The sequence below is a fragment of the Microtus oregoni genome, unplaced genomic scaffold, assembly GCF_018167655.1.
Source record: "Microtus oregoni isolate MIOR12 unplaced genomic scaffold, Mior012 000048F_ref0000485, whole genome shotgun sequence".
NCBI classification, from domain to species: domain Eukaryota; kingdom Metazoa; phylum Chordata; class Mammalia; order Rodentia; family Cricetidae; genus Microtus; species Microtus oregoni.
The window spans coordinates 6783318-6799103 of NW_024543222.1; the positions used below are offsets into that span (position 1 = coordinate 6783318).

General features: G+C 48.6%; 1 protein-coding gene across 6 annotated transcripts in view; it reads left to right on the plus strand.

Annotated features, from left to right (window-relative positions):
- Positions 1-15786, plus strand: part of Slc39a11 (solute carrier family 39 member 11) — a 441115-nt gene that overhangs the window by 376865 nt on the left and 48464 nt on the right. For all 6 annotated transcript variants that reach the window (XM_041635707.1, XM_041635709.1, XM_041635706.1 and 3 more), the window contains one exon: positions 4417-4486. In XM_041635707.1, the coding sequence (XP_041491641.1) occupies positions 4417-4486 (70 nt within the window). The remainder of the gene's footprint in view (positions 1-4416; positions 4487-15786) is intronic.

Consider the following 15786-nt stretch of genomic DNA (forward strand, 5'->3'; position numbering starts at 1 on the left):
AAGACACTTCTCCTTTCTCCTGGGCTTTCTTCCTTTCTACTTGGGCTCCTGGGGTGTTCTGGACTACTTTGAATTTTCATTGGAGTTGCCGATCACTGGCAAGAAGAGAGTAGGGATTTCTAGAATGTTTCAAGCACTGTCATGAGCCCTAGAAAATTTTAGCCTGTTCTAACTACCCCCAGGTCAGTTGCCACTAACAAGATCACCCTGTAAACAAAGCCACAACACTCTTTTCAGTTCTGTAAGAACCTTATGTAATGGGGTAGGACCCAAGATTGGATCTGTCTCAGCCAAAGGTCCTCCATTATCTGTTCTCTCTCTCTCTCTCTCTCTCTCTCTCTCTCTCTCTCTCTCTCTGTCTCTCTCTCAAAGTTCTTTGACAATTTTGTACAGCACATTTAGATCATATTCATTCCTCTTCCTGCTCCCCCCAGATCCATCCCGGCTTCTCTGCACACCCAATTTTGTGTCGCCCTCCCCTCTTTAAAGACCCATCAAGTACAGTTTGTGGTCTTCACTGGAGGGTGGTCTACTGGAAGGGGCCACAACCTTAAAGAAAGCTGACCCTCCCTCTCCCATCTGCCATCAACTGCCAATAGCTCTTTAGCTCGGACTGGCGCTCCGTGCCCACCTTCCCTCCCCATGCTGAGGCTCTGAAACTCATGTGCTGTTGTCTCAATAGCTGTGGGTTCACTTATGCAGCTTCCCTGATGTCCTCTGGCAGGTTGTCATCTACCGCCTGTGGCTCTCACAAGAAATCTTTCTGACCCCGCTTCTGCCAGGATCCCAGAATCAGAAGGATAGGGTAGTGGCAAGGGACAGATAGCCCCATCCCGGTCCCACGGGAAGACGGTGGTGGCTACAGCAGCTTTTGCCTTGGTGCTTGGCTTGACCTCCCCATGGCCTCCCCTGCAGTCAGCCATCCTCACTGGTCTCAGCAGTTTATCTCCCTTCCTTGTCCTGGGGGGCAGGGCTAATGGCAGAAGCTTCCTAATGATATACCAGGCAGTGAGTGTCTTGTCTTAATTACCTTCCTCATTTGCATTTTTGGTGGAACACCTGGGGTAGGAGTCGGCATTTTAGCTCCCTTCCTTTCCCACCAGCATTTTCTTCTTCCATCTGTTGATTCCCTAATTTATGTTCTTTCTGCGTGTGTAATTTATCTTAGCTTCTCTTTCGTTTAACTCATTCCTATCACCTCCCACCTTTAAGCACATTGACAAAACCCTTCTCTCCCCCTGCTACCTTCCTCCCTTGCTTAATCCACTGGGAACCTGAGCTGCCCATGGCCACCTTCGAGGTCAGCCCCATGCTCTAGAGGCAGTGAGTTGTGGCTCCCTTCCTCTGGACTGCCTCATTGGAAACCATCTCCCAAAGTTCTCTAGTGGAGGGCCCCCTGCTGGTGGTCTGCCTTAGGTGCATAACTGCCTGGGAACTGAAGCATTCATTCTGCTGAAAACGGAGCTGCAGAAACTGATGTTTGATGCCCACAGGGCCACACCACATCCATGAAAAAAAGCCATGAGCCCAGACAGCAAACTGGAGATCAAACAGCATTCTGGGAATGGTGACAGATGGTGACATCAGTCAAGGCCAGCCCACCCCTCTACAGCTGGGTCATTTTGCTCATCCATTGTCCCATCCCAAAGCACCAGTGAGCATGCATATGTCAGAGTGCTGAGCTGTGTGCTGAGCCACTGGGGGGGGGGGGTATTTTGCTGATTAACTTATGTACCATTGCTCTAGGCTGCTCTGTGATTTACATTAAAATGACTAATTAGAAAAAAAAACATTAACAGAGGAACCAAGCAGCTGTTGTTCATGGCTTTAAAGAGCGATTTTCCCCCAAAGGGAAGTCTGCAAGTCTAGGGTCAATAGAAGCCTTTAGTCCCTTCCCAATTTTTAATGCCTGCCCTCAGCTGGCCAGAGTCCCAGGGAAGATCCTTGTCCCGGCAATCCAGCGTCACCCATGGGAGTGGGTTGGGGGCCTCAGCTGTGTTGAACACAGCAGAGGACAGCGGTTTGGTAATGTCTGGGTCACTTGAAGGTGGAGGCTGCCGGGGGGCAGCAACTTGGATGTGCCCCAGCTTTGTTTTCTCATGGGTGCGGTGTGGGAAGCTCTACAGAACGAGGCTGCCCAGGACCGCAGCCATCCCCACTACAGCCTGCCCTGAGCAGGAATAAATTCATCCCTGTCTGCCCCATGTGGGAGCGCATCAGAAATACCAGGCAGATATTAATATCGGGTACATCTAGCCCTCTGCTTGGCACTGTGGCTTGGACTCTGGGTGGGAACATCTGGAGAAGAGGAGGAAGAAGAGACAGCTGTGGGCCCCAAGACTCTGGCTCTACGAACCAGGACTTACCTGAGCCAGTATCCTCTGTCCCCTTTGTCCTCTGCTCCAGAGCCTGGAGATGACGGTTACTGCCTGTAATCGGCCTGGAGTTCTGAGGATCATCACCACCCACCCCCGCCCACACCTTTCTAAGGAAAAGGACTCTAGAAGATGAGGATTTTGAAATAAGGTCCTAGTAGGAAGCCATCATCATCATCGCGGAGGAAACACTTGACTAGTGGGGATGAGCAGACAGACAGGCAGGGTCCTCAGAGACAAACTGGAGTGACTGAACTATAAGACAAAATCTATTCGTTTCATTTTGTATGTATGCATGATTTGCCTGCATGTAGGTTTGTACACCACATGCATCCCTGGTGCCTGCAGATGCCAGAAGGGGGCATTAGATCTCCTGGAACTGTGAACCATCATGTGGGTACTAGAAATCAAACCTGGGTCCTCTGCAAGAGCAACAGGTGGTCTAAAACTCTGAGCCACCTCTCTAGCCCCATGAATGAAGTCTTAATAAGCTTGCTTTTGGGGGGCTCACTGGCAGAGGGTTTATCTAGCCTTAGCAGGATCCTGGATTTCATCCTCAATAGTACCTCCCCAAAAAATTTCAATTTGGAATAATCAGGTCGCCTTGATCTTGACTTAGCTGGTGGCCTTGGTGCTGTTGACTTAGTTGGCTTCCTTTTCCATAGAGCTTTCAGGAAGGAGTACCTTGGCGACTTCTGTATGGCTTGCTGTCATGTGTAGTGTAGCATATATTTGGGGGAAGCAAGACTGAGGAGCCTCAAGTTGCTGTGTGGTCTTAGGAAGAAATTCCCCCTACAAACATGTGACTTTGGATTGGAAATGGCCCAGGCTGGGACTTGGGGATTTCCACTACTTCAGAAGGTTCTAAAACTCTGTATTCTAGAGTTATTTATTATTTATTTATTAAAGATTTCTGCCTCCTCCCCGCCACCGCCTCCCATTTCCCTCCCCCTCCTCTGGTCAAGTCCCCTTCCCTTGTCAGCCCAAAGAGCAATCAGGGTTCCCTGCCCTGTGGGAAGTCCAAGGACCACCCACCTCCATCCAGGTCTAGTAAGGTGAGCATCCAAACTGCCTAGGCTCCCACAAAGCCAGTACGTGCAGTAGGATCAAAAACCCATTGCCATTGTTCTTGAGTTCTCAGTAGTCCTCATTGTCCGCTATGTTCAGCGAGTCCAGTTTTATCCCATGCTTTTTCAGACCCGGGCCAGCTGGCCTTGGTGAGTTCCCTATTCTAGAGTTAAGATACTTAGAGAGAAACCAGAATCCCAAATTCTCAACTAGACTGCCTACAGTGGCACAGGTACAGCGTGAAAGATTCACTAGGAGAGAGCCCATAAAGGTAAAACGAGGCCCCGAGGAATCGTTGACCTTTGGGCTCCAAGCCATTCTTGGTCTTATGTGAATTCTGACCCTCAGCCTTCTGCGTGCATCCATGACTCCATTGTTTGGTGCCTGTGTCTGACCTACTCCAACTGAACAGGACTAAATGAAAGAAGCAAGTCATTCAAAGGGACAGTGGCTCCTTGAAGAAACACCAACTCCTCTCGCTCAGCAGTTAATGCTTTCTCATAAAAATGCTCCAGCGTAACCCCCAAAACCCTTGGTCTTGACCCAGACAAGTACTGGGGATTCTTCCTGCTTGCTCATAGGAGCATCACCTACACACACACAGGGGGAGGGGCTGGTGTCAGTGGGTATTGGTTCTTGCTCTGACTTGGAAGTACATGTGGAGTTAGGTCATACAGATATGTCCAAGGATTTGTTTCCACAGTAATTCTAAATTTCATCATGTTGATAATCTATTCTCTCTCTCTCTCTCTCTCTCTCTCTCTCTCTCTCTCTCTCACACACACACACACACACACACACGCACACTTTCATATACATCAAACAGGAAACAGACTGGAGTTTACGAACCCAGATTCAAAATGCCACCGTTACATTAATTTTTTTCTGTTACTTGCAGCCTGAAGCCGTCCTGCCTGACACCAGGATGGCAGGAGAGGTGACTCCTAATCTCTGGGTCTTGTGTCTGTTGCAGAGGGTCTTGCTGTCGGTGTAGGATTTGGAGCTGTAGAAAAGACTGCATCTGCCACCTTGGAGAGTGCCAGGTAAGCCAGGGCCTGGAGTCTGGAGCACGGCCCTCACACCTCTTCGTCTTCTGCACTTACTTCATACCTGGGAGGTTGCTGGCACAAGCTTGCTGAGCATCCTCAGCCCCATCGTGGCAAGAGTGATGACGTTAGCGGAAGTTCAGGCGTGAATGATGACGTTAGCAGGAAGTTCAGGTGTGAGTGATGACGTTAATGGAAGTTCAGGCGTGAGTGATGACGTTAGCAGGAAGTTCAGGAGTGAATGATGACGTTAGCAGGAAGTTCAGGTGTGAGTGATGACGTTAGTGGAAGTTCAGGCGTGAGTGATGACGTTAGCAGGAAGTTCAGGTGTGAGTGATGACGTTAGCGGAAGTTCAGGTGTGGGTGATGATGCTAGCGGAATTCAGGTGTGGGTGAGGTACTCAATCAGACAAACAGGCTTGTAGAGTCTTTCTCTCGGGAGCCAGCTAACAGGTAGCCACGCTGTAAATTAAACCAAGATGTAGCAGCATACTGTAGTGTAAGCCTGCGATGCATAAGACAGAGGAGAAGGGTTAGCAGAGGCTGTGATCAGTGCTCTAAGTGGCTCCTTGCTTCTGGGAGCCTCCCTTTCTCTTGTTACTGGATATTCCTGGTCCCTCGCTCTTAGACTGTCTTCCCAGAAGGCCCTTTTGCCTGTTGCTCACCAGTGACCCATCCTCAAATGTCACTACCCAGCAGTCTATCCCTGACGCAGCTTCTCTGTTCATTCTGCGCACGCTTCCTGGGCAGCTTCTTCCGTTCCTGTGACTTATTTCCCACCTAATTGCTAGTGATGGCCACATCTGGCTCCAGCATAAACCTGAACTCCTTCTATGGGGCTGGCTGCCTTCCAGACATCCCTGGACAGGTGTTCCTCAGAGTCTCGGTGCTTTACTGTCACCATCTCTGTCCTATGGGCCCTGTTCCCCCTCCAGAGTTGCCCTTCCACCAGCATTTTGCCAGCCGAGCCAAATCCACTGTTTTCCTCACCATCTCAGCTCTCCCTCTTTCTCTGGACCACCCGACCTAGTACGTTCTTCCTCTCTGTTAATTCCATTGAGTCAAACAGGGCCTCAGTGTGGCTATGGCCTCGAATCACACAATGCCATTTGTTTCATGTGATAAACCCCACAGGGTTTTTATAAAACTCACAAAGCTATAACCACTCTGTCCTCTAGGCTGAAGGCCAGCAGGGATGGGGCTACAATCTCAGCCACCTCCCAAGGACTCGGGGTACAAGGACGAGTGGAAACAATGGTTAGAGATGTCTGGGAACGGTGCACACCGAGGGAACTTAGTACACTCACTGTCTAAAAGCACGAGTCTATGAGCACTTCCAAATGTTCAGTTCACAAACGTCCCCTATACAAGAATGAAGATCTGAATTAGGTCCCCAGAACTTATGGAGCAGAGAAGCCAGGCACTGTGGTGCATCCCTGGAATCCTGGCACTGAGAGGCAGAGACAGGAGGATTCCTGGAGCTAGCTGACCAGTAGCTAAGCCTAACTGATGAGCCGTAGGCTAGTGAGACACCTTGTCTCAAGACAAAATGGTGAACAATGCCAGGGGAGCAACACCCTAAGGTGGTCTTCTGGCCTCCACATACACAGGCATGAACATGTATGTACCCCTAAACATACATGAACACACACGTGCGCACACACACACACACACACATATGTCTGATGGGTCAGAATACCAAGCTCATTGCCTTCATACAGGCCAGCAGGAAGCTCTTCTGCTCCCCACCCGCACAGTGGACCCCTACTGTGAAGACCAGCCCTATGTCTACGGGCCAGGTATGTCAAGAGTTCCTGCACTGCCCCTTTTCCGTCCTCACATGAGGCCTTTTTACACCCCAGGAGACTGCATCAGCCTTGTATCTGTGACCAAGATGCAGTGGAGCCCTGTGGGTTAAATGGTGCTGTGTCCCAGATGCAATGGGTTAAATGCCTTCGTGGTCAGACACTGCATCCTATATGTTAAAGCCTATATGCTAAGAGTGTGTTTGCTACAGGAAGCCCCAAACATGCAGGAGGTACTTGCATGCTCCAGGTTGAAGTATGACCTACTTTAGCTCCTTCTTCTTGCCTCTTGGACTCCCAAGCCATGTTCACTTTAGCCTCATGGCAAAAATGACGCCTTTTGTAAAACTCAAATCAGAAAGTGGATGGGGAAGGAAGGAAGGACCTTTAGCATGTAAGAAATATCACCAAAGCCAAACCAAAAGAAAAATAAACACCCAAGGGCTAATGATAACTCATGACATCCCCAGACTGCTCTGCTCCCGTGTCCTGGGAGAGGGCAGGCTTGCCTCTCTGTCCTCTTGGCAGTCATTTTTGCTTTGACTTCATCAGACCATGAGAACCTCCAGGGTCAGACAGTGTCCCTGGGTCTGAGAGCCCTGAGGAGGTGACCTCATGAGCCTTCAGAGACCCAGAAATGGGTGAACACATGTGCTCCACGAGGCCAGTGCCCACAGGTGACAGCCATGCCCCAGGCACTGTACTCATAGGCCAGGCTCTGTCTGGTGGCACCATGCCCCCGTGACATCTTGATATCAACTCCGATATCCCTCTCTGCCATCACCTGCCCTTTCTGCTGGTCTCTGTGAACATGCCTCAAGGAAATGGAGCAAAAACATTTCCAACATCCTCTCCCAGTTACCTTAGCTACTCTGTTGTACCCACATCACTAGGTGCTTCTTAGGCCCCCGCAGTCCTCTCACCCCTGATAACGACCTGGGGACAGAGTTATTGGAGATCTGATGCCACCGTGGCTGGCACTACATATATAGAGTTTGAAGGAGTATACACCTGAAGCCAGTGAAGGAGGGGAAAGATGCCTCCGACCTTCAGCCCAGCTGCCTCATGGGTTTTTACCAATTTGCTTCCTTTCTTCCCGATGCCTGTATCCTTGCTCTCTGATAAACACAGAAGCAGACAAGGCTGATTAACCCTTTCTGGTTCAGCTCATGCTTTAGAGCAGGGGTTCTCAACCTTCCTGATGCTGCGACCCTTTACCACAGTTCCTCATGTTGCAGTGATCCCCCCAGCCATAAAATTATGTTCGTTGCTACTTCATAACTGTAATTTTGCTATTGTTTTGAATTGTAATGTAAATACCTAATATGCAGGATATCTGATATGTGGCCCCTGTAAAAGGGTCATTCGAGTTGAGAATTGCTGCTTTAGATGGATTCTCATGAGAAGAAAGGTAGTAGCAAGTGAGAATCTGCCTCTGGCAGCCACAGGTTGGGGGAGGAGACCTTGATGAACTGCAGATTGGGGAGGCAGTCCTATGATCTTTGAGGTTGTAGGAACCAAACCAAGTCCATGGTTAGTTAGACCTGTAGGGTGCTTGCTTAGACAGTGAGCTTGAGGGAGGTAGCTCCTGACCGCCTGCTCATGCTGGGGCTTTCGAGCCTGTGCTGCGTGCAGAATCCGGAAAAGCGGGCTTCAGGAGCATCCGAATGCCATGCCAGGGTCCTGCCTCGGATTACCGCCTGCAACTTTTACAAGACACATTATGGTAGATCCGCCCCTCCCACCACCACTTGTTAGTTCTCTCTGTAAGGAAAGGAGATCATAGTCAGCTATACGGCAATAACACAACCACAGTTATTAGAGGAACCGCTGGTGAAACCCAGATGTCACCAGGGTTGGACAGAGCAGCAGAGGTGGGTGTGGTGGCACTGAGTAGGGGACTCTGCACCTAGTCCCTGTCTTTTGGGGTCTCTTGGACTCACTCAGTGTTTCATTTGGACCCTAAATAAAGACCCCAGATTTTAGGGTCTTGTGGAAGCTGCAGATACTGAATCTTCTAAGTTCTCTTGATCTAATTCATTCATTCATTCATTCACTCACTCACTCACTCACTCATCCTGTGTGCACTTCAGTGGGCACAGGTGCATCCCCCACACTGTGACAGCCGCCGTGTAAAACACAGTTTGTATAAAACCTTCCAAGTAGCATGGAAAGCGCCCCAGTTCTTCCAAAAACAGGGTACACTCAAACGTCGTGGATGTCCCTTCTCAAAGGGACCAAGGAGCACTAATAGTTACCATGGACTAGAGAAGAGAAGTGCTCACATAAAAGGGACTCCAAAAGCAGGGTGGTGAGTGACTTCAGAGCCTGGGAGGGCTTCAAGTACTGCAGACATGGCCTTTTCCGTGGAGTTCAGGAAGCTAAGACAGTCCAGGCAGAGAGAGAAAGACCAGGATATACTATCTGCATATATGAGGGGGCTGTAAAATGTCCCATAATCCAGGAGCTTATGTGGAGAATGTGCTCTTTCCAGGATCTCAGATGGAGAGGGGATATATAGCAAAGTATCTATAAGATATCAAAGCCTTAGGCCCATACTGCACAAGGCTATAGAATACGAATTATATACTTTATCTCATCCCAGAAGCCACAAGCAAAGAAGCCACAAATCCAGGATGCCTCAAAGCAGACACTTAAGTATAGATAAGAGCACAGTGAAGGGACTGGAGAGATGGCTCCGTGGTTAACAGCACACTTCCTACTCTTCTAGAGGACCAGAGTTCAGTCTCAGTACCCATATCAACTGTCGCACCACTGCCTATTATTTCAGCTCCAGGGAGCCCAAGGAGCTCTTCTAGCCTCTTCAGGGACTCATCCACCACCTCAACACACACACATACACACGCATGCACACACACGCACGCACGCACACACACAATCATCATCATAATAACAAGAATATAAGATCTTAAAAAAATAAAACAAAAATAAAATAGAGACAAAAATCAGTTAAGAGAACAAACTGCCACCAAGGAGGAAAACACTTTGGTGTAAAAAAGACATCAAACCCATGTGACCAGCCTCTGCCAAATTCTCAGTATTATCAGAATTAGGGTTTGTGGGAGACACAGTCCAGGTTAGACCAGAGAGGTTTCACGTAAAGTGCCGTCCTGATTGGGATCCCAAAGACAGCAGGAGAAGTTGACAAGAATCTAAATCTGCTGCACCATGTCATTACCAGTAATGTCTCACTGAGGAAAACATAGCCTTCTACGGCCACATTAAGAACTGGGGGACTCGGGCTGAAGACATGGTTCCGTATTGAAAGTGCTTACTGTGCAAGCATGGCAACCCGAGTTCAGACCCTGAGCACCCATAAAAAAGCAGGGCAGGGTGGCACACACCTGGAATCCCAGAGTTGAGGGCTGGAGACAGGTGGGTCCTGGGGCTCCCTGGTCAGCCAGTGCAGCAAACAGTGCAAACCATAGATTCAGGGAGAAACCCTGTCTTAAAAAAATAAGGTGGAGAGATAGAAGAAGGTACCCGAAATCATCCTCATAACCTCTGCACATAGACATTCACACAAAAGGACCTGACAGCTGGGTAGGAGGCATCCAGTGTGTGTCTTCCTGGTCTTGGAGCATCTCCACATAGCTAATCTAGAGTAAATGATTTATTCTGGGGTCACAATAATAGGGATGCTTTTTAACCTTTAGTGAAAAATAGAAACCCAACAATCAGACAGAAGTCCTGTAGCCAGACAGGAAGATCCAATGCCAACGCTGATAAAAAATAAAAACAACAACAACAACGACAAAAACCAAAGCAGCCACCAGTTTCCCCTCCCCTCCTGCAGTGGGGAGCTGTAGAAGGATATTTTATGGAGAGGGGAGCAGACTGCAGGATGACGTGAGAGGCATGTGTTTTATGCACCTGCAGCCTGAGCCCAGATGCTTTAAAGGCAAACTGTGTTGGAACTGTGAGGAGAGAAGCTAAAACTGTGGTCCTGGGGGAGCACAGTCATCTCTTTTTGAGGCTTGTTAGGAACAGGGCGGGAAAGTGAGCAGAATGGAGAGAGGTATTATACACTTACATATCCTGGGCACATACCCTGTATTTTCCCATGCGAGAGTGAAGGTACATGCATGGCATGACACAACATGTCTCTGGGGTCAGAGGACAACCTCAGGGGTCAGTCCTTGTTGGGAGACACAATACACATCTGTTGTCCACAATGAGGGAGCCTACAATAGACCAAAATACAAATACTGCTGATGTCTAACTTGGTGAATCAATGAGTTTTATTGGGGTCACTTACAGGAGGATGGGTGAGGGGTCATTTACAGGAACAAAGACAGCTGCAGCATCAGCATGGGTGACAGCTCACAGACTCTGGGAAACCTGGAGCACATTGCACAACCACAGGCATTTCAACAGGTTGGAGAGCATCTTTTCCAAGTGGCTCTGATTTAAACCTTTTGGAACCTCTTGGTTTCTACTTCCTCTGAGCAGCTGGTCTGGTCTGAGAGTCCTTACAGCTCCGCTCCACTGAGCATCTTGCAGCGCAGCTTCCTTAGAAGGGGATGCTCAGCTTTTGTTGCTTACTCTGGCAGGGAGGGGCCTAGTGAAATCTGGTCAGTTTCAGGGACTTCCGCAGCTATTTTGAGTTGTTTACCTTTCTGTTTCAAGAGCTTCCCTGTGGGATAGAATGTTTCAATCTGGAAGAAAACTGCTACAAAACAGTCCTCTCCTTCCGGGTAATTGAAACATTCTGCTTTGTTGCTGCATATAGTGGGCTAGTCCCGGCAGGAGCTTTCAGATTCTGAATTCCGAAGTCTCTGCCTCTCATCCTACAGGTCATGCTGGGATTATGAGTGCGCTACCATGTCTGGCCTTATGTGTGTTCTGGGGATTCAAGCCCAGGTCCTCGATGTTTACACATCAAACACTTATCCCACTGAGCCATCTTTTAAACCTTAAACCATGCTTGTTTCCCAAAGTTGATTGGTGCCGTGCCACGGAGCCATTACCATGCAGGTCATTCTCATCTAGGCCGCATTATCCATCTTCAGTGTGATATTGTTGCTCATCATGAGCAGAAGCGGCAGACAACATGATTTGTGAGTGGGCATTTAAAACCAGAAGCAGCATTAAGATCAGCATAATCAAAGCTGCAGGGGAGTGATGGAAACCAGACCATCTATGAAACTCAGAACAGGACGAACCTTTTACAATCATGGTGTGAATTTCAGCCAAACTGAAAGGCAGCCAGCTGGATAAGTGGGGATGATGCTGGGGAATGCAGTAAGGAAATGCCAAGGAAGCCCCCCACCCCCAGTGTGTTTGTAAGGTAGAATGGACCCAGGGGCCTGGACACGGCCCAGCCTTGGTGCAGACTTGGGACAGAGCCCCAGAGGTGCTGGATGCAGCCACCTACCTAATCTGGGATGGCTTGGGGAGGTGGGAAGGAGATGCAGGAGCCTTGGATGGATTCCACCACAGAAAAGATGTTTACTGGCCTCAAAGAACAAACTTCAGTAACCCCAAAGAAAGGAGGAGAGGAGAAAAAAGAACTCACCAGAGGAGGAGTTTCTCACAGACCACAAATGGTGTTTGTTTAGAAAGGACATTTCAAGATGAGGTGTCAAGGGGCCATAGTCAATCATGTGACAGCGATGGGCAGGCTGACATGAATAAGGGAGTTACTGCTGCCCTACTGCAGGGACTGCAAATGGTCCCATCCTCTCTACGGATGCTGGCAGTTTAAGTGATTAGCATTCTATAGAGTTCTGTGTTGCTGAGCTGGATACCTGTTAAGGTGTTGTCAAAGAGCACTGTGAGAGGAGGGGGTGGGTAGAGTACACCCTGCAGGAGTCAGTGCTCTCCTTCTACCTTCTGAGTCCTGGGGATCAAACTCAGATCCGTAGACTTGGCAGCAAGTGCACTTACACACTGAGCCATCTTGCCATCCCTCGATGTGTTTTTTACTTCTGACTTCCAGTGGGTTCATCATTATTCTGGGGCCCTGTATACATAGACACAGGTGGCCAAGTCTGGCTTAGCCCCTGTTTCTGTTTCTGTAAATAGAGTTTTATGGAAACACAGATTCGTCAGCTTCTTTACCTGCTGTCTCTGGCTCTTTGGCTACATTGACTGAGTGGGTATTTGATGTAGACTTCTTAAGGCTGAAAACATTTTCTGACTTTACTTAGGTATAGTGGACACAGTCCATAGCTTTGACCCAAGTTGATTACTGAGCCCTTAGATGCCAGACTATCTCTTCATGACCTCGTGGGGCCTGTTTGCAATGCATCCCTCGCCTGTATGTCAGCCATCACTGCCAACAGAGATGAGAACAGTGAAGAGTAAAGATTACAGTAAAGTACTTTCTTCTGGTCGCAGCATTTTGCTCTGACTTCCTAAGGCAAGAGAAAAGCAGGAGGCACCTAGCTTAGAATCAGCGTGTCGCTACTGCCACCAGGTGCCAACATGCTGTTACTGTTCTCCTTATCTCGTCCAATGTCCTTGCTGAATCAGCTGTAGGGCAGCTTTTCCTACTAAAAATCAGTACCCAGCATGGGTATGGTGGTATAGACCTATAATCCTATCATCTTGAAAACTGAGGTAGGAGGGTTTTAAAAAGTCAAGGCCAGCCTTGGCTACATCTAAATTATCAGGTGAGTTAGCTACTTAGCAAGACCCTGTCTCAAAAAGGGAAAGAAAGCTGACCACGAATGTAGCTTAGTAGTATGTATTTTGCATGCACAGTGCCCTGGGATCAATCCCCAGCATGGAATAAACAAGGTGTGTGTGGCGGGGGGGGGGGGCATGGCTGTAAAGCCCAGTGCTTGGGAGGCAAAGAGAGGAAGATGAGAACTTCGGGATCATCCTAAGCTGTGTAGAGTCTGAGGCTAGCCCGAGACATGAGACACTGTCTTTAAAAAAACAAGTGTCCCCCCGAGTCAGGAAGACTCAGCCAGCCATGAGCAGCCCGTGGGCCAAGGGAAACATGGCTTGGCTTTGCTTTGCTTTCTGATCTGGTTCCCTGGTGGTTTCTTTTGGCTTCAACCACAAAGAAATTCCGAAGACCGTATATCCTTGGGGAGTTTGATGATTAAAGTGATTTTCCTCTCATAAGTATCATTAAGAGGAGACCACACCCTCATCCCTCACTTCATGGTGAACATAATTCAGACCAGCAGGGAGAGCAAAAGCAATTTATGCTTGAATACTGAGCTTTGAACTCTCCTTTCCAGCCTGGGCTAGGGCCATTTATAGGCTGTGAACTCCTGGACGGATGAGTTCAACAGGTGTCCTGATGCAGGGCCGGGCAGAGTGGACAGTGCAGCCTGCAGACTGATCACACACCTTGAACAGCCAGCAGAAGCACACCCCCAGGGGCTGGTTGCATGCACTTCGTGTTCCACGTCCAGGCTGGCTCCTGCTGCCCAGTGTCCACACTTAACCAAGGATGTCTGGTGGGTTAGCCTGCATTCAGAGCTACTTGCTCAGTTAAGACCAACTTTAAAGTTTGTGTCTGCTAGCCTATCAAAGAGTAGAGATCATAAATAATAGAAGTCTTTTCTTCTGGCTTATAAAATACCAGCATTGCTATGTGACCAATCATGTAAGGCGGGAGTCATTAATTAACCACTTGTTTAGAATAAAAAAAAAAGTGATGTGCATGTTTTCCTATCTCACTGAGCATCTTTTAAGAAGAAAGCCGTGGTGACTGCTTCCCAGCAAAGATCACGTGGCAGTGTGTATGATTGCCCCTACACTTACCCAGTCCACCTGCCTTTAGGGACATCCCAGTGTGACCCTCTCTTCCTCTGGGTTGTTGATCTTAAGCTCCCATGCCCTCTGACTTGGGCCTCCTTGGAAGTGGTCTCTGCACTGAAGTGTGGCAGGTGAGCTGGCATGAGGGTGTGCACGCGACCTGAACACGGTAATGCCTTTTACCCTGTCATCCCCTCTCCTCACAGCCCTTCACTCCCCTCCGCTGCTCTTCTTTATCTGCACTCCAAGATCCTGCTCTCAGTTTCACGGAAGCGAGCAGGCCTTTCTCCTGAATCCATCAAAGTGTCCGCTCTGGAGTTCTCGAGTGGTCCACATCCCTTTCCTTCAGTTTTCCTTTCCCTGTCACAGTGGCATTTGAAAATGGCCCACAGCGCCACCGTGTGGTTGTCTGGCATCATAGCTCACTAGGTGAGGTGATAGGAAAAAGAGACTTTAGAAGGTACTTGAGTCGATCCTCTGATCTGGTGTTGGGCTTAAATAGAACTTATACCCATATTGACTCTCTTCATATAACTACACCCTTTGCATATATTATCTATCAAGTTTTCCATCTGTCTTTATCTTCTATCTATCTGTCTTTTTGTCATCCATGTTTGTAGGAGTTGGTAAACACTCCCTAGATGTTCTGTAAAAGAGCATTTTTATAACCGTGCTGTCTGGCTCAGAGCGTTTCACACCTCATTTAGTTCATCACAGAACTGATTCATCATCGTTACTCCTTCTCCAAGAATTAAAATGGATCTCTTGTGTGACCATGCGAAGTGGCCAATAGAGCAGGAGGCTACTGTAATCAAGGAAAGTGGAGGTGTGAGGAGCCCAACCCCAGAGCCCCCAAAGGTCAGTTCCGTTTGCCACACCTGTAGTGCTCTAGTAACTTTAATAAGATTTTCTTATTTTATGCGTATGAGTGCTTTGCCTGCATGTATGTTTGCACACCATGCCCACACATGTCAGAGCAGGGAGTTGGATCCTCTGGAACTGGAGTCATGGATGGTTGTGAGCCACCACGTGATCGCTAGGAATGGAACCCAGGTCCTCTGCCAGAGCAGCCAATGCTTTTAACCGCTGAGCCCTCCCCCTGCTCCTGTTTCCTCAGGCTTGGACAGTAACAGGAGTGGGTCTGATCTGATTTGACCACCATTAGGAGGGTTCTCGTGGGCCATGTCAGATAATAAAGTTACGCATCTGCATGGCATCCCTTTGATCCTCAGGCCCCATCTTTCCGGACAACAATAATATGAGCAACTATCCCAGCCATTTCTAGCAGAAAAATGCACTTGGAGTCAAGGGCTGATGGGCTCTAAGTGATCTTCAGAGACAAAGTTGCTTTTGAAGTTTGGTTGTTTTCTTCAATGGATACTTTCAAGCAAGATTCTGGGTAGAGTAGACATCCACTCCTGACTCTGTGCCTTAATCAAGGGAGACTTTGGTTAGCCAGGGCAAAATATCAGCAGAACACATACAGAGGAGCTCTTGTCTAGGGGGACAGGAGGCCCGTACCTGACTTCTTCCTTGCCCTAGATGTCCCTGCCTCCACCTTGGACAACAGAGAGACCTCTAGATATCTCAGACCTGGCTCGCCATTCAAGGTTGCCCCCACTTCCCCATCATGGCTGCATTTCCCTCTGCTTAAACTTCAAGAAGATCCTTTCCAGCTCTAGAGGGAAATGGTGAGGCCTGAGTGATCTTTGTAGAACTGCTCCATTTGTGCTAGATGCGTTCAAAGGATAA